General features: G+C 43.6%; 1 protein-coding gene across 2 annotated transcripts in view; it reads left to right on the forward strand.

Annotated features, from left to right (window-relative positions):
* The window catches only part of STXBP1 (syntaxin binding protein 1), a 30,240-nt gene that overhangs the window by 12,239 nt on the left and 2,728 nt on the right, over positions 1-15,273 (forward strand). The window contains exons 7-19 of one of the 2 annotated variants that reach the window (XM_072123879.1): positions 3,583-3,731; positions 4,309-4,393; positions 5,032-5,162; positions 5,761-5,868; positions 5,954-6,014; positions 6,110-6,175; positions 6,735-6,815; positions 7,202-7,340; positions 7,594-7,703; positions 7,868-7,969; positions 8,646-8,731; positions 8,829-8,983; positions 12,042-12,174. In XM_072123879.1, the coding sequence (XP_071979980.1) occupies positions 3,583-3,731; positions 4,309-4,393; positions 5,032-5,162; positions 5,761-5,868; positions 5,954-6,014; positions 6,110-6,175; positions 6,735-6,815; positions 7,202-7,340; positions 7,594-7,703; positions 7,868-7,969; positions 8,646-8,731; positions 8,829-8,983; positions 12,042-12,151 (1,383 nt within the window). In that variant the 3' untranslated portion in view covers positions 12,152-12,174. The remainder of the gene's footprint in view (positions 1-3,582; positions 3,732-4,308; positions 4,394-5,031; positions 5,163-5,760; positions 5,869-5,953; positions 6,015-6,109; positions 6,176-6,734; positions 6,816-7,201; positions 7,341-7,593; positions 7,704-7,867; positions 7,970-8,645; positions 8,732-8,828; positions 8,984-12,041; positions 12,175-15,273) is intronic. The other variant, XM_072123880.1, reaches the window with a different exon arrangement.

Below are 15,273 nucleotides of genomic sequence, written 5' to 3' on the forward strand. Positions count from 1 at the left end.
AGAGCTTACAGTCTATGAGGATGAGGGGGTGACACAAGAGCTTACAGTCTATGAGGATGAGGGGGTGACACAAGAGCTTACAGTCTATGAGGATGAGGGGGTGACACAAGAGCTTACATTCTATGAGGATGAGGGGGTGACACAAGAGCTTATAGTCTGAGGATGAGGGGGTGACACAAGAGCTTACAGTCTATGAGGATGAGGGGGTGACACAAGAGCTTACAGTCTATGAGGATGAGGGGTGACACAAGAGCTTATAGTCTATGAAGATGAGGAGGTGACACAAGAGCTTACAGACTATGAGGATGAGGGGGTGACACAAGAGCTTACAGTCTATGAGAATGAGGGGGGACACAAGAGCTTACAGTCTATGAGGATGAGGGGGGACACAAGAGCTTACAGTCTATGAGGATGAGGGTGTGACACAAGAGCTTACAGTCTATGAGAATGAGGGGGGACACAAGAGCTTACAGTCTATGAGGATGAGGGGGGACACAAGAGCTTACAGTCTATGAGGATGAGGGGTGACACAAGAGCTTACAGTCTATGAGGATGAGGGGTGACACAATAGCTTACAGTCTATGAGGGGTGACACAAGAGCTTACAGTCTATGAGGATGAGGGGGTGACACAAGAGCTTACAGTCTATGAGGATGAGGGGGTGACACAAGAGCTTACAGTCTATGAGGATGAGGGGGTGACACAAGAGCTTACAGTCTATGAGGATGAAGGGGTGACACAAGAGCTTACAGTCTATGAGGATGAGAGTGTGACAGAAGAGCTTACAGTCTATGAGGATGAGGGGTGACACAAGAGCTTACAGTCTATGAGGATGAGGAGGTGACACAAGAGCTTACAGTCTATGAGGATGAGGGGGGTGACACAAGAGCTTACAGTCTATGAGGATGAGGAGGTGACACAAGAGCTTACAGTCTATGAGGATAAGGGGGCGACACAAGAGCTTACAGTTTATGAGGATGAGGGGGTGACACAAGAGCTTACAGTCTATGAGGATGAGGGGGTGACACAAGAGCTTACAGTCTATGAGGATGAGGGGGTGACACAAGAGCTTACAGTCTATGAGGATGAGGGGGTGACACAAGAGCTTACATTCTATGAGGATGAGGGGGTGACACAAGAGCTTATAGTCTGAGGATGAGGGGGTGACACAAGAGCTTACAGTCTATGAGGATGAGGGGGTGACACAAGAGCTTACAGTCTATGAGGATGAGGAGATGACACAAGAGCTTACAGTCTATGAGGATGAGGGGTGACACAAGAGCTTATAGTCTATGAAGATGAGGAGGTGACACAAGAGCTTACAGACTATGAGGATGAGGGGGTGACACAAGAGCTTACAGTCTATGAGGATGAGGGTGTGACACAAGAGCTTACAGTCTATGAGAATGAGGGTGTGACACAAGAGCTTACAGTCTATGAGGATGAGGGTGTGACACAAGAGCTTACAGTCTATGAGAATGAGGGGGGACACAAGAGCTTACAGTCTATGAGGATGAGGGGTGACACAAGAGCTTACAGTCTATGAGGATGAGGGGGTGACACAAGAGCTTACAGTCTATGAGGATTGGGGGGGGACACAAGAGCTTACAGTCTATGAGGATGAGGGGGTGACACAAGAGCTTACAGTCTATGAGAATGAGGGGGGACACAAGAGCTTACAGTCTATGAGGATGAGGGGTGACACAAGAGCTTACAGTCTATGAGGATGAGGGGTGACACAATAGCTTACAGTCTATGAGGATGAGGGGTGACACAAGAGCTTACAGTCTATGAGGATGAGGGGGTGACACAAGAGCTTACAGTCTATGAGGATGAGGGGGTGACACAAGAGCTTACAGTCTATGAGGATGAGGGGGTGACACAAGAGCTTACAGTCTATGAGGATGAAGGGGTGACACAAGAGCTTACAGTTTATGAGGATGAGAGTGTGACAGAAGAGCTTACAGTCTATGAGGATGAGGGGTGACACAAGAGCTTACAGTCTATGAGGATGAGGAGGTGACACAAGAGCTTACAGTCTATGAGGATTAGGGGGTGACACAAGAGCTTACAGTCTATGAGGATGAGGAGGTGACACAAGAGCTTACAGTCTATGAGGATAAGGGGGCGACACAAGAGCTTACAGTTTATGAGGATGAGGGGGTGACACAAGAGCTTACAGTCTATGAGGATGAGGGGGTGACACAAGAGCTTACAGTCTATGAGGATGAGGGGGTGACACAAGAGCTTACAGTCTATGAGGATGAGGGGGTGACACAAGAGCTTACATTCTATGAGGATGAGGGGGTGACACAAGAGCTTATAGTCTGAGGATGAGGGGGTGACACAAGAGCTTACAGTCTATGAGGATGAGGGGGTGACACAAGAGCTTACAGTCTATGAGGATGAGGAGATGACACAAGAGCTTACAGTCTATGAGGATGAGGGGTGACACAAGAGCTTATAGTCTATGAAGATGAGGAGGTGACACAAGAGCTTACAGACTATGAGGATGAGGGGTAGACACAAGGGCTTACAGTTTATGAGGATGAGGGTGTGACACAAGAGCTTACAGTCTATGAGAATGAGGGTGTGACACAAGAGCTTACAGTCTATGAGGATGAGGGTGTGACACAAGAGCTTACAGTCTATGAGAATGAGGGTGTGACACAAGAGCTTACAGTCTATGAGGATGAGGGGGTGACACAAGGGGTATAAGAGCCTGTATAATAGTTTAGCCATTCTTTATAAGGGAACAGATAAAATAATTTAGTAAATAAACATTCTGCTGCTTGGACCAGCTATCAGCCGCCATCTTATATACAATGTCCAAGGTCAATGGGACTACAGAGAAGCCTGGAGCTTGGTATATATCTAGTGTATGCCAGATAACAGGTGGGTGGATGACACAGATTGGGTAAGTAAAGAGAGAGTTGCAGTTAGCAAGTGTGATAGGCTTGCCTAAAGAGATGGGTTTTAAAAACACCATTGAAACTTTGGAGGTTGGGCATTACAGAGAATTGGTGCAGCTGTGGAGAAGTCCTAGAGACGTGAGTGAAAGGTTCGAACTAAAGTAGATAATAATCTAATATCACTGGCAGATTGAAGAGCATGGGTTGGGCGATAGACTGAGATAAGAGAGGAGAGATAGGGAGGTGCAGCATTATGCAGAGCTTTGTGGATGAGGGTTATTATTTTAAACTATATTTGGAAGAAGACAGACAATTAGTGCAGTGATTGGCACAAACTGAAGGCATCCATGTAGCGTTCGGTCTGAAAGACAAGCCTGTTTTATTATACTACTCTCCCCAAGCTGACCCTCTTTTGGGCCTCATTCACACACCATGTTTGAATTGCGTTTTCAAATGGGAAAAACTTCTCCTGATTGTAGATTGGTTTGAACCTAAACACTTAGGATTGGGAACAAATGACACATGCTTTTTTATGTTTACCAGCAAAACATGCGTTGCTGGTTACAGTTGTTTAGGTCGTGTCTGGCCTCAGAACATGGCCACAGTATTATTTTACTGAAATTAATTTTGAGAATAGTTTTTTCTTTTACATTTTTTTTTACATATTCTAGGTTTTCTCCTTGGATTACCCTGACTCCTTCCACAGTTTTTACAGCCCCCATAAGGCTCAGATGAAGAACCCCATTCTGGAACGTCTTGCGGAGCAGCTTGCCACCTTGTGTGCTACTTTGAAGGAGTATCCAGCTGTACGCTACCGTGGGTGAGCAACGGCAGGACTCTTAATAGTATTTTATAGCAAGCAGTTTATATTCCCTAGATGAACAGAAAGATTCAATCATGGTCATCCATTTGGCTTCCCATGATGCATACATCTATATAACATAGTTAAGGAGTTTTGGTTCGCACACCATACACTAACCCAATTCAGGACAAGAAAAAATTACTATATTAAGCAGCAGGATAATCCGTTGTCAAACCTTTGCAATCCTTTTGAATAGGAATTGCCTTAATCATAGGGATTATTAATACCCCCTATCCACAGTACTCCTGCTCTTATAAACTGCCTGGGTCCGTTCCTGTGACTAGGTAGGGGTTCCAGCATTGGATGCCCACCAATCAGATATGGTATCTACTATCCTGGGAATAGAGGATTAAAATATAACTAGGGGCAACCTCTTAAAGTTCTCATCATCCATGGCATTTGCATAAGATGACTATAGCACATATGTTCTAGTATAAGGCACGGGTCCTAAGAGGGGTGGAGGGGGCTATCTGTGTGATTTGTTACCTGCATTGGTTATATAAGTGTATTAATTACCCGCTGTGTATCTCCGCAGAGATTACAAGGATAATGCAATGCTTGCACAGTTGATCCAAGATAAGCTTGATGCATACAAGGCTGACGATCCAACTATGGGGGAGGTGAGGCACAGACTAAATGATATTTGTTGAAAAACAGGTTTTGCTTAAATACTGTGAATTTTGCAAAACAAATCTAAAAAGAAAAAATCAGGTACAGATTTGGCCCATGGGGCCCCCAGTTGCCCTACTTGCCTGTTACGTAACTGGTAGTCATCAACATTGTTTTTGATAAGAGCGATACAATTACTGGCTTATCATTCCACAAGAACTAAAGTCCAGAATGGGGGATCCCCTCTCGCACCTCCACCTGTCAGGACAGGCTTGTAACTCCATTTGACTTCATTGGACACACATACATGTACAATCTCTTCTCTAATGCATCTTCTCCTGTAAGCGGCTGTCTCTGGCCATCTTTGTCTGTCTAACCAGGATTAAGGAATCTCCCATTCTTCCAATAGATGTGATCCATGAGGTATCTGCCCAAAAAAGACACAAAAAGTGGCTTTCATATGAACCCAGATATGGATATGCCCTCTACAGAGCCCCCAAATATACGACCTGCCACAAGACCCCCATAACAGAGCTATAAATCCTACAACAGGGCTCCCTTTATAACAACAAAGCCCCTATTACCGGTTGTTCCCTGGTGGTGGTGCTTCCATGGGGCTAGTTTTGATTGATCTCTTCTCTTTGCACAGGGTCCTGACAAGGCGCGCTCACAGCTCATCATCTTGGATCGTGGGTTTGATCCGGCCTCTCCAGTCCTGCATGAGTTAACATTCCAGGCTATGAGCTACGATCTTCTTCCAGTGGAGAATGATGTCTATAAGTAAGAACGGATGCCATTTTGCCTTTGTATTTAATATACTACATGAAGTTGTGGTCTCTAAATTTGTTTTCTCTATAGTAAAATATTTGCCCCCACATTAATGCACCCTGCTCTCCATTCATTGAAGTTGGGACTGCCGGAGTTGTCCAAGTGATGTACTCTGTGATAGGTGTCAGTCCCATAGACTGTGAATGGAACAGCAGTGCACCTTCCTGTGTTAGATGGGTGAATAGGACCCCATTTTCATGATTAATGGGGGTCCCAGTTGTCGGACACCCACCATCCTTTAGTCTATGGATAATGTGAAAAACTTAAAATCTTGTGGCAACCCTTTTAAATGCCGTGTGGAACAATGGTATCGTATAATACACTGCAGCTGCTGAAGAACCCCTTTAAACAAAGAACTTTCTGCTAAAGCTGCCTGTGATTGCTCCTGCAGGAGATAAGCATCTTCTATGTAGCGCCACTTATCTCCTCATAATAAGCATCTTCTATGTAGCGCCACTTATCTCTTTATAATCACAAGACAATGTTTATACACATATTTACTCTCTATACTGTCACACTATAACCACTATGTTGTGAAACCTTCTCCTAGGTATGAGACCAGTGGTATCGGGGAGCAGCGTGTCAAGGAGGTCCTGTTAGATGAAGACGATGATCTCTGGGTGACCCTGCGTCACAAGCACATTGCTGAAGTGTCCCAGTGAGTATTTTGGCCTTGTTTCCAGAAAAAAAAACATGAAGATCTATCACATGTGATCTAATGATATTTTTGCACTGCTATCCAGAGAAGTGACTCGCTCTCTAAAGGATTTCTCATCTAGCAAGCGGATGAACACAGGAGATAAGGTAAGGGGATGTATTATAGCTGTGCATGGGGTTACCACCGAGAGGGGTCATGTTGTGCCTCCTGGTAATGGACGTTCTTCTACCTCTTCCCATAGACCACCATGAGAGACCTTTCCCAAATGCTGAAAAAGATGCCCCAGTACCAGAAGGAGCTGAGCAAGGTGAGCGCATCATACATGAAATAAAGGTGTATACACATACATGCAGTATATGAGCCCATACATACATGAAATATAGGTGTATACACATACATGCAGTATAGGAGCCCATACATACATGAAATAAAGGTGTATACACATACATGCAGTATATGAGCCCATACATACATGAAATATAGGTGTATACACATACATGCAGTATAGGAGCCCATACATACATGAAATAAAGGTGTATACACATACATGCAGTATATGAGCCCATACATACATGAAATATAGGTGTATACACATACATGCAGTATAGGAGCCCATACATACATGAAATATAGGTGTATACACGTACATGTAGTTTAAGAACCCATACATACATGTAACATAGGAGTATACACAAACATGCAGTATACGTATATTACATACATGTAATACACATGCAGAATATTAGCATATACTGTACATACATCACACTCACAATATATATATATATATATATATATATATATACTGCATTTATTTTGCTTATATATGTCAATGTACAATTGTCAATCCATTGATTTCTCTGCAGTATTCCACTCACCTACATCTGGCGGAGGATTGCATGAAGCACTACCAGGGAACCGTGGATAAGCTGTGCCGCGTGGAACAGGTGAAATATACCTGGAGGGTATAAAGTGTGGGACACTTCTATGTATAGATCATAACGATCAGGTCTGCAGCCTCCAGCAGAGATGGTAACACGAACAACAGATATGGAAAAACAGCTCCGTTCTCTGTGTAGTGACTGGACCCTAGAACTGCAGCTCAGGTCTTATTCGAGTGAGCTATAGTTGCTTAGCACTTCCACTACACAGAGACTGGAGCTGTGATTTTCCTCCATTCTCTGTATTGCAGCATCCTATCCTATGTGAATAAGTTTCCTCTCCATAGAATGCGCTAAAAGCCACACACTGATGACCTCCCAGAAATCTCCATGTGAACGTACCCTTATATTTGTGTCAGTGTGCAGAGCTAAAGCATGTCATCATTCCCTAGGACCTTGCCATGGGCACAGACGCAGAGGGGGAGAAGATTAAGGATCCCATGAGGGCCATTGTCCCTATTTTGTTGGATGGAAATGTCACCACATACGATAAGATCCGCATCATTCTTCTCTACATCTTCCTCAAGAATGGTAAGGTGCAGCTCTGTGCTTCTTGGCAGACACTTGGCCATGTTTCTTAAGACCTATAACAGATAAATGAAACTTTGTACTTATTGCAGAATTATGCGTCCTCCTCCTCTTGTTAGGCTTCTTTCCTCTCCTTCATGGGAGCCTCATACAACCACATAGAAGAATTTAGAATCTTTTATATATGACAAAGATTCTAAAATTCCCCTCAACTATATAGCTGGAGGTAAACTTTATGTTTTTTTCCTTCTTTCAGGGATCACTGAGGAGAATCTGAACAAGTTGATCCAACATGCACAGATTCCACCAGAAGACAGCGAGATCATTACCAACATGGGGCATCTGGGTGTTCCCATCATCACTGATGTATGTACATTTCTGACTGGTGGGGGTTATAGAACTTTCTATACTTGAATGGAGTGAGGTTAGCCGGTGTGGTTAGTCAGGATGGATATGTGCAAATGTGGATGGTTCAGTAAATCTTGCTGAATGGCACTTTGGCAAATGTTAACAATGTATTCAATCTTTAGTCCACACTTCGTCGCAGGAGCAAGCCGGACCGCAAGGAGAGGATTAGTGAACAGACCTATCAGCTGTCTCGATGGACACCAGTTGTCAAAGACATCATGGAGGTATGTGAGCAGACCGAGAAAGGACAATGTCTCCACCATCCTTTATGGGGCCTCTAGGCGGTCTTGAGTGTGGGAGTCTCTTGTGACCTCGTATGAATGGAGTGGGTGGTTGTACATACCCGCACACTCTATTCATTTCTATGGGATCGTTGGAGATTGCAGAAGCCTAGAGAGTGAATGAAGCCACTACTGGACGCACACTGACTATAAATCCTTTATTATGATGGTCTCTACAGACAGACCTCCAGAGAACAGGGAATAGGTGGTAAAATCATCTTTTTGTAAATTGGAGTTCAAAACTGAAGTCAAGCTCTCCTGTCTCAGAATGCTGTCTTCACTGTAATTATAGTCCTGAGTTCAGGGACATCATTGATCAGATTTCCTGAAGTCCAGCGCTTGATATCAATCACATGGGACTGGGCGTTCAGAAGAAGGGAGAGTTTAACTTTGGTGATAAACTCTCCGCCTCCCTGACTTTGTACATCCAACTTAAATCTCACTTCAAAGTTGATTTTCTGGATAATGCCACCACCCAGGGCCATGAAAGAAACATGATATAAAACCTGCTCAGCTGCTTGACAAGATACTGGTTGTGGTTTATTTCTGATAAATCAATCTCTTTCCCATTTTCTTACAAAACCCTTTCTTATTTTGCAAAAATATCCCATGAATCTAGGACACCATTGACGACAAGCTGGACACCAAACACTACCCCTACATCTCCACACGCTCCTCTGCTTCTTTTAGTACAACAGCTGTAAGGTAAGGTCTATTTCTGAAGACTTAAGTCTAAGAATAACATAAGTAGAATATATGTCATCTGATGAAAGGGTAAACTTTTCATTATCTTCCCCTGCAGTGCCCGCTATGGACACTGGCACAAGAACAAGGCTCCAGGGGAGTACCGGGCTGGCCCGCGTCTGATCATCTTCATCCTGGGAGGAGTGGCTCTCAGCGAAATGCGTTGTGCATATGAGGTATCACAGGCCAGCGGTAAATGGGAAGTTCTCATAGGTGAGTGGCGGACATACCTCTGTCTACAGGGCCGTTTACTGGGATCATGAAATGTTTTATGACAAAAATCTCCCTATATTGTGTGTATGTTATTAAGTATGTTTGCCTATTACAATATATACACTTGCCGTTATTCACCATGTAAGTATATGTGTGCGTCATTCTGCTTGTGTGTCTGCAATATTCTATGTGATTCTGTGTATATTATATGTATGTATGTTGTCTGTATTTAGCATGTGTGTCTTATGTTATGGATGGCTACTAATATATTAACAGTCTTGCTGCACCTAAGACGTAGTAAAAACTGTCCACCTCTATATCTTACATCTAGTATTGCACAAATACAATCACATTTACGTAAGAAATTATTATCAGGCATCTGACCCCCAATGGCTGCCAGCGAATAGGTCACTTGGCTACCTATTTGAGGTTATAGTAACATGGCTGACAGCTCACATCGCAGTGCTACAGGGGATTAGCATTCCCTACCTTTCATACAAATTGTAGTCTACAGCAGTCTGTATTCTGCATACAGCGGACAGAATTATATCACTATATCCCTTAGGGTACATTCAGACAAACGTAATGGGGACCAACATTTGGCCGCACCATTTGCAGCCAGATATTGTTCCCAATTGACGCCTATGGTGCAAAGAGAAATAGAGGACATATATATGCCCGGGCGAGCATACATTCGTCTGAATGAACCCTTATCTGTATTGGAGTCACAAGTCTGCTTACTGTATACATTTCTAGCAACCTGCTGAGGCTAGGTTACCACTCTTGTCCATAAGCAGTATCAGGAATTGCAACTCAGCTTCAATAACTGAAATGGCTTATAACTTTCCCCCACACAGAGGGTATCTGTTTCAGTCCATTCACATAGATGTGCCATAAATGCCTGCGTGCCTACAGATGTAGGGAGAGAATGAATGTGTTTGTTGGAGTGTATGTCCGGCTGTGTGTACTGTACAGGTCGTCCCGGCCTCTATGTCCGTCTCTTCCTTACTGAAATTCCTGTCTAAAGTCTGTCTGTTCTTTAACTGTCCTTTTGCAGTCTCAGGAGGTGCAAAAACTGTAGTATTAGTGACCTATAATTCACGTGTCATAGTAAAGCAATGGGATGTAGAGTGTCCAAAGTATTTGGTGTGGATATATACCAAAATGTAGCTCTACAGTGACTATAATGATAATATTACACTCCAAATAAAAGTAACTGTGACTGCTCCGCGGGGGTGGGGCTTCTTGAATCCCTCTGCCAAGTTCAACCCCCTCGGGTTTCACATTAGCTGCTTTCTTCGTTGTGTTTTTATAGAGTTTTTATAATATAAAATCTTCATCTCTATAAATAGTAGCACAGTTTTTGCGCCTCTAGAGAAATGTCTTAGTAGTGTCTTATATGACCCTTGTTCTTGTCTGTCAAGAGTTTTGTCCTTTGCTGTCCTTTGTCCGCTTCTGTCTGTCCCACTTACAATGTCTCCCCTCTTTTCTTACTAACCTTTTAATCCACTAACCATCTACTCGCCATCTAGCTGTGGTTTACATATTCTTTTCTTTTTGACTTTCTAGCAGTTTATTTTATGTTGAACTCTTACTTTGAGACCTTATTTTCTGAGTCTATTCTCAGTGGCTTAATCTCACTTGCACCTTTACTACTCTAGAGCTTTATGTACATGTGAATTAAGCAGGACATACAATTTAGGTAGCTCTTGGTGAAAGACAACCCCCCAATCTCCCACATAGACATAGACACTGGGCTCTGCTGAGCATGACTGTGAAGTAAACAAACAGTGGACAACTTTGAAGGGATGAATTTCAGCATGTCCGATCCTTCTTTCCCCAATATCCTGATAAATGGTTGGTCAATCCGGCCAAAGTTGGTAGGTGTAGCCGACATTCTTCTTTGTATGACCACGCTTTGATGTGCGCATAGGACTGGCTGCCTCTGCTCCGTCCTATTTTACAGGCAAGTTTTGAGAACCTTTATGTCCAGAGCTTAATGACCAGTGCATCAAAGTAGATGATCCTGCGCTGGACATTCACAGTAGTTGTCATTCTGGATACTACTCCTTTAATACCTGTACTTAGCTCCAGACATCTGCTTTTCCTAGAGGATTCTAGACGTATGTATCCCCAGTCCCTCGCCATTTCTCCTACATGGAGGTCATTTAGGTGAATGGACAACCCTCTAGTACAGTGATGGCTAACCTATGGCACTAGTGCCAGAGGTGGCACTCAGAGCCCTTTCTGTGGGCACTCAGGCCATCACCAGAGATGACTCCAGGTAACTTCCTGCAGTCCCAGACTTGCTGAGCACAGAGCTATTTTAAAGTGACAGCTCCACCTGGGACTATTTTCTGCTTTATTTGTGTCCTCAGGTGCTGGTATCAATTAAACTGTGACAGAGAAGGAAGTATAAATCACAAAATAAATTATTGTGTTGGCACTTCGCGATAAATAAGTGGGTCTTTGTTGTAGTTTGGGCACTCGGCCTCTAAAAGGTTCGCCATCACTGCTCTAGTACATGAGATGCTTCCAGGTGCATAATCCAGAGAATAAGACCCCCACATCCTCTTTAAAGCAGTTTATTGTGAGACAACCCCTTTCACCAGTAATAGCATGAGATCCCTATGTAGAGTGGTTTGTAGTCTGCATAGGGATCCCAGAACATCATTGAGTCCATACACACAAACTCCAGGTATCTCATTCTCATTGGTGCCCTGCTGTATTTAGAGGCCAAGTTCCATAAAATAGATCTAAAGGTAATGAGGCACGTCAAGTTAGAATTTTTTAATTACTATTATTTTTGCATAGTGTTTTTCTTCGTGCTGCTTGTCCTTTTCTATCCACCTTTCCGTTTCCTACAGCCTCTCACGGTCTCATCATCTGGATCTTCTTCTGCGTTCATTCTTCTCATCTTCTCTGCTTTTCGCCTCTGCCCCCCCCCCCCCCATAATCTTCTATCTGTGTTCTTTCTTCTACAGACCCCTTTCTCCTCCCCCCCTGCTCCCTCCTATCCGTGTTAGGCCTTTGTCAGCCCCCCTCTCTTCTCTCACAGGTTCCACTCACATATTAACACCCATCAAATTTCTTCAAGACCTCAGACACCCAGACTTCCGAGACAGCAGTCGGGTGTCATTCGAGGACCCGGCTCCCATCATGGAGTGAGGTCTAGCGAGCTGGGACAAAAAGTAAAGAGAGACTTTAATACCCCCAAACACCTCCCCCACCCTTCCTGGATTTCTCTGCCCCACTCACCCTCAGCTCGGACATCACCAATTTATTTCACTTTGTTACGATAAGAAAATGCTTGCTGGTTTTTAATTTTTTGTTGGAAATGTCATTATAGTAACTGTTGAAAATGTGTCCTGTCACCTTTCGCTGATCATGACGTGTCATGATTGATCTGTGCCTTTCCATTGAGCTTGTTGTATCATGATGTCATAACGCTTGCCCCTGCTCTGCTTTCAGGTTACTATGACTTCTCTTGTTTCCATCCTCATCATATGATCTTTCCATTGCCATAAAAAATTCATCTTCCTTCCACCTCTATCAGGAGAACACAGAGGTGGTCAAAGACCGACCCCACCATTAACATTAAAGGAGAGGTTTTCTTTCTCTATTGAAATCAATAGGAGGTCCTAATAATGTATTACTCAAGTGTATAGTATTTAAAGGGATTCTCTATACCCTGATCAATGCTTGATACTGATGATCTCTCCACATGATAGCTCCTCAATATCTGGTTAATGGGGGTACAAAACCTATACACCGCACTGATCAAAACCTATACACTGATCAAAACATATACACTGATCAAAACATATACACTGATCAAAACATTTACACCAATCAGAAGCTATACAACAATTGGAACGTATACACTGATCAGAACCTATACACCAGTCAGAACCTATACAACGATCAGAACCTATACACTTATCTGAACCTAACGAATAATCTGAACCTATACATTGATGAGAACCTTTACAGTGATCATAATCTACAGACGATCTAAACCTATACACTGATCTAAACCTATATACCTATCTGATTCTATACACTGATCAGAATCTTTTCATTACTTGGAACCTATACACTGACCAGAACCTTTACATAGATTGGAACCTATACACTGATCAGAACCTATAAATAGATTGGAACCTATACACTGATCAGAACCCATGACCTGATCAGAACCTATACATAGATTGCAACCTATACACTGATCAGAACCTATACATTGATCTGAACCTATACACTGATCAGAATTTTTACACTGATCAGAATCTATACATAGATTGGTACCTATACGCTGATCGTAACCTATACACTGTATAAAGTATAGTGGTGGCCCAACAGGGGCGTAACTAGGAGAGGCAGGGCCCCATAGCAGATGTTTGAATGGGGCCCCATACACCCTTACAAAATATACACATTTGTATACTCAAACATTTATAACATTTATACGCTCTAAGGCTACATTCAAACACATGTATGGGGGACGTATGTACGGCCGATATACATCCCCCATACACTTCTATGGGCTCACGGCCCTGTACAGGAGCGGTACGGTGCAGCACACGTGCGGCACCGTACCGCTCCGTAGCCCGGGAAAAGATAGGACATGTCCTATCTTTTCCCGTGATAGGGCGCCGTGCGCTGTATCTTCCTATGGAGAGGGGCCGATGTACGGTACGGCAGGCATACATAGTGTGAATGTAGCCTTACACACATTTATGCACTGATAAATATGCTGTACAATGTGCTGCATAAAATGTATATAATGGTGCCCATCTTCCATTCATCAATGTGTCACATCAGATGCCAGGGCCCCCTGACACTGTGGGCCCCATGGCGGCTGCTATGGCTGCTACCGCTGTAGTTACGCCCCTGTGGCCCAAGGAACTGTAGCACATCTCCCTCTAAAATGAAGCTGTCCTACAATAAGCCCACAAGCCCCAGTGTATCTTGTAGAGTGGTCTCCTCTTACAGCACCTGTGCCAATCCCACCTATAGATAGGATATTAGTGTCAATTATTTATCAAGAACCAGAAAACCTTAAGGCAATGCATAGTCATTTTGTATCATATAATCAGAGTGGAATATAAGGGATACATTGTGAATCAGGAGAGCTTTGACCATATCATATATAATACATATTTAGTGCTGCTCTATTCAGATGGGGGTAAAAGAGACCCCCCTATGATCATGGTTGGTGGGGTCCCTTGCTCTCCCATGAGCCTGGGATATGGGGGAGAGAATCTAATCTCTTACATGTATTTGCTCAGGACACTGATAGAAGTCACTTCCCTCCCTAATTCCATTACTTTCCCTTCTCCATCTTTCATCCATACATCCCTGTGTCATCTTTTTTTCCATGGGACAAACATTTTCAAGCATTTTGCTCAGCCAGCGGTTCACTTGTCAGCCCCGACAACAATCTTTGTAAGTTTGATGTACAGAGGGGCGGATGCAGCTCACCCCCCGGCAAAAACATAAAAAATCTAAAACATTGCCACTGGTTTGCATGAAGTCATGTTTCACCGATCAAAGGCAAGGAACGCTCGCTCTTAACCTGCTGTGGTAGAGAAAGGGTTAAGGTCGTAGTAGTCAATGTGAGACCGATTTAACCTGCGCCTGTCACCTGCGCGGAAAAAAAGGCACCAAATTCTATGGAGGATTCCTGGGGTGAAGACATGAGTACTTAGTAAATTAGCAGTGTGACCATTGTCTCTACAGCGCGCAGGTGACAGACATGTGTGTGAATTGGTCCCTGTTACTGCAAACCAGGCCGAATGTCACCTTTTTCCGATACCCCATGTATGTATCATAATTGGCTACCATCCCAATTCACTAAATTGTAATGAGGGTAAGTCATCGCCACGTATGCTATAAAGGTGCCAGTCTCCTGGTTTGGACTACCATCTCCTCATTGATCCAGTGATATCTGTTCCGTTAACCCCTTCTCTCCATGGGGAGGTGGCAGGTATCGGGCTATAGCTCACGCAAGTCACTTTTTAAGTTATCGCTCGTTCACGGGATCTGTGCATGTCATGGATTCCACGTCAGCAAGCATTGAATATGGGGGGGTGGGGGTGGTTGGTATGACACAAAATGTTATTTTCTTATGGGGGAGTTGGGAGGGATATCCAAAAGGGACATTGCATGCTGGAGTCTACCAATGTGTATGATGCTCACTATGTCAGCCACACTTAGAACACACAAAATCCTACAAAAAAAACTTGTCCTGCTTCCAGGCCTCAGTAAAAGTTTGGGTCTCTGTGGGA

The sequence above is a fragment of the Engystomops pustulosus genome, chromosome 9 (assembly GCF_040894005.1).
Source record: "Engystomops pustulosus chromosome 9, aEngPut4.maternal, whole genome shotgun sequence".
In the NCBI taxonomy this organism is placed as follows: Eukaryota; Metazoa; Chordata; class Amphibia; order Anura; family Leptodactylidae; genus Engystomops; species Engystomops pustulosus.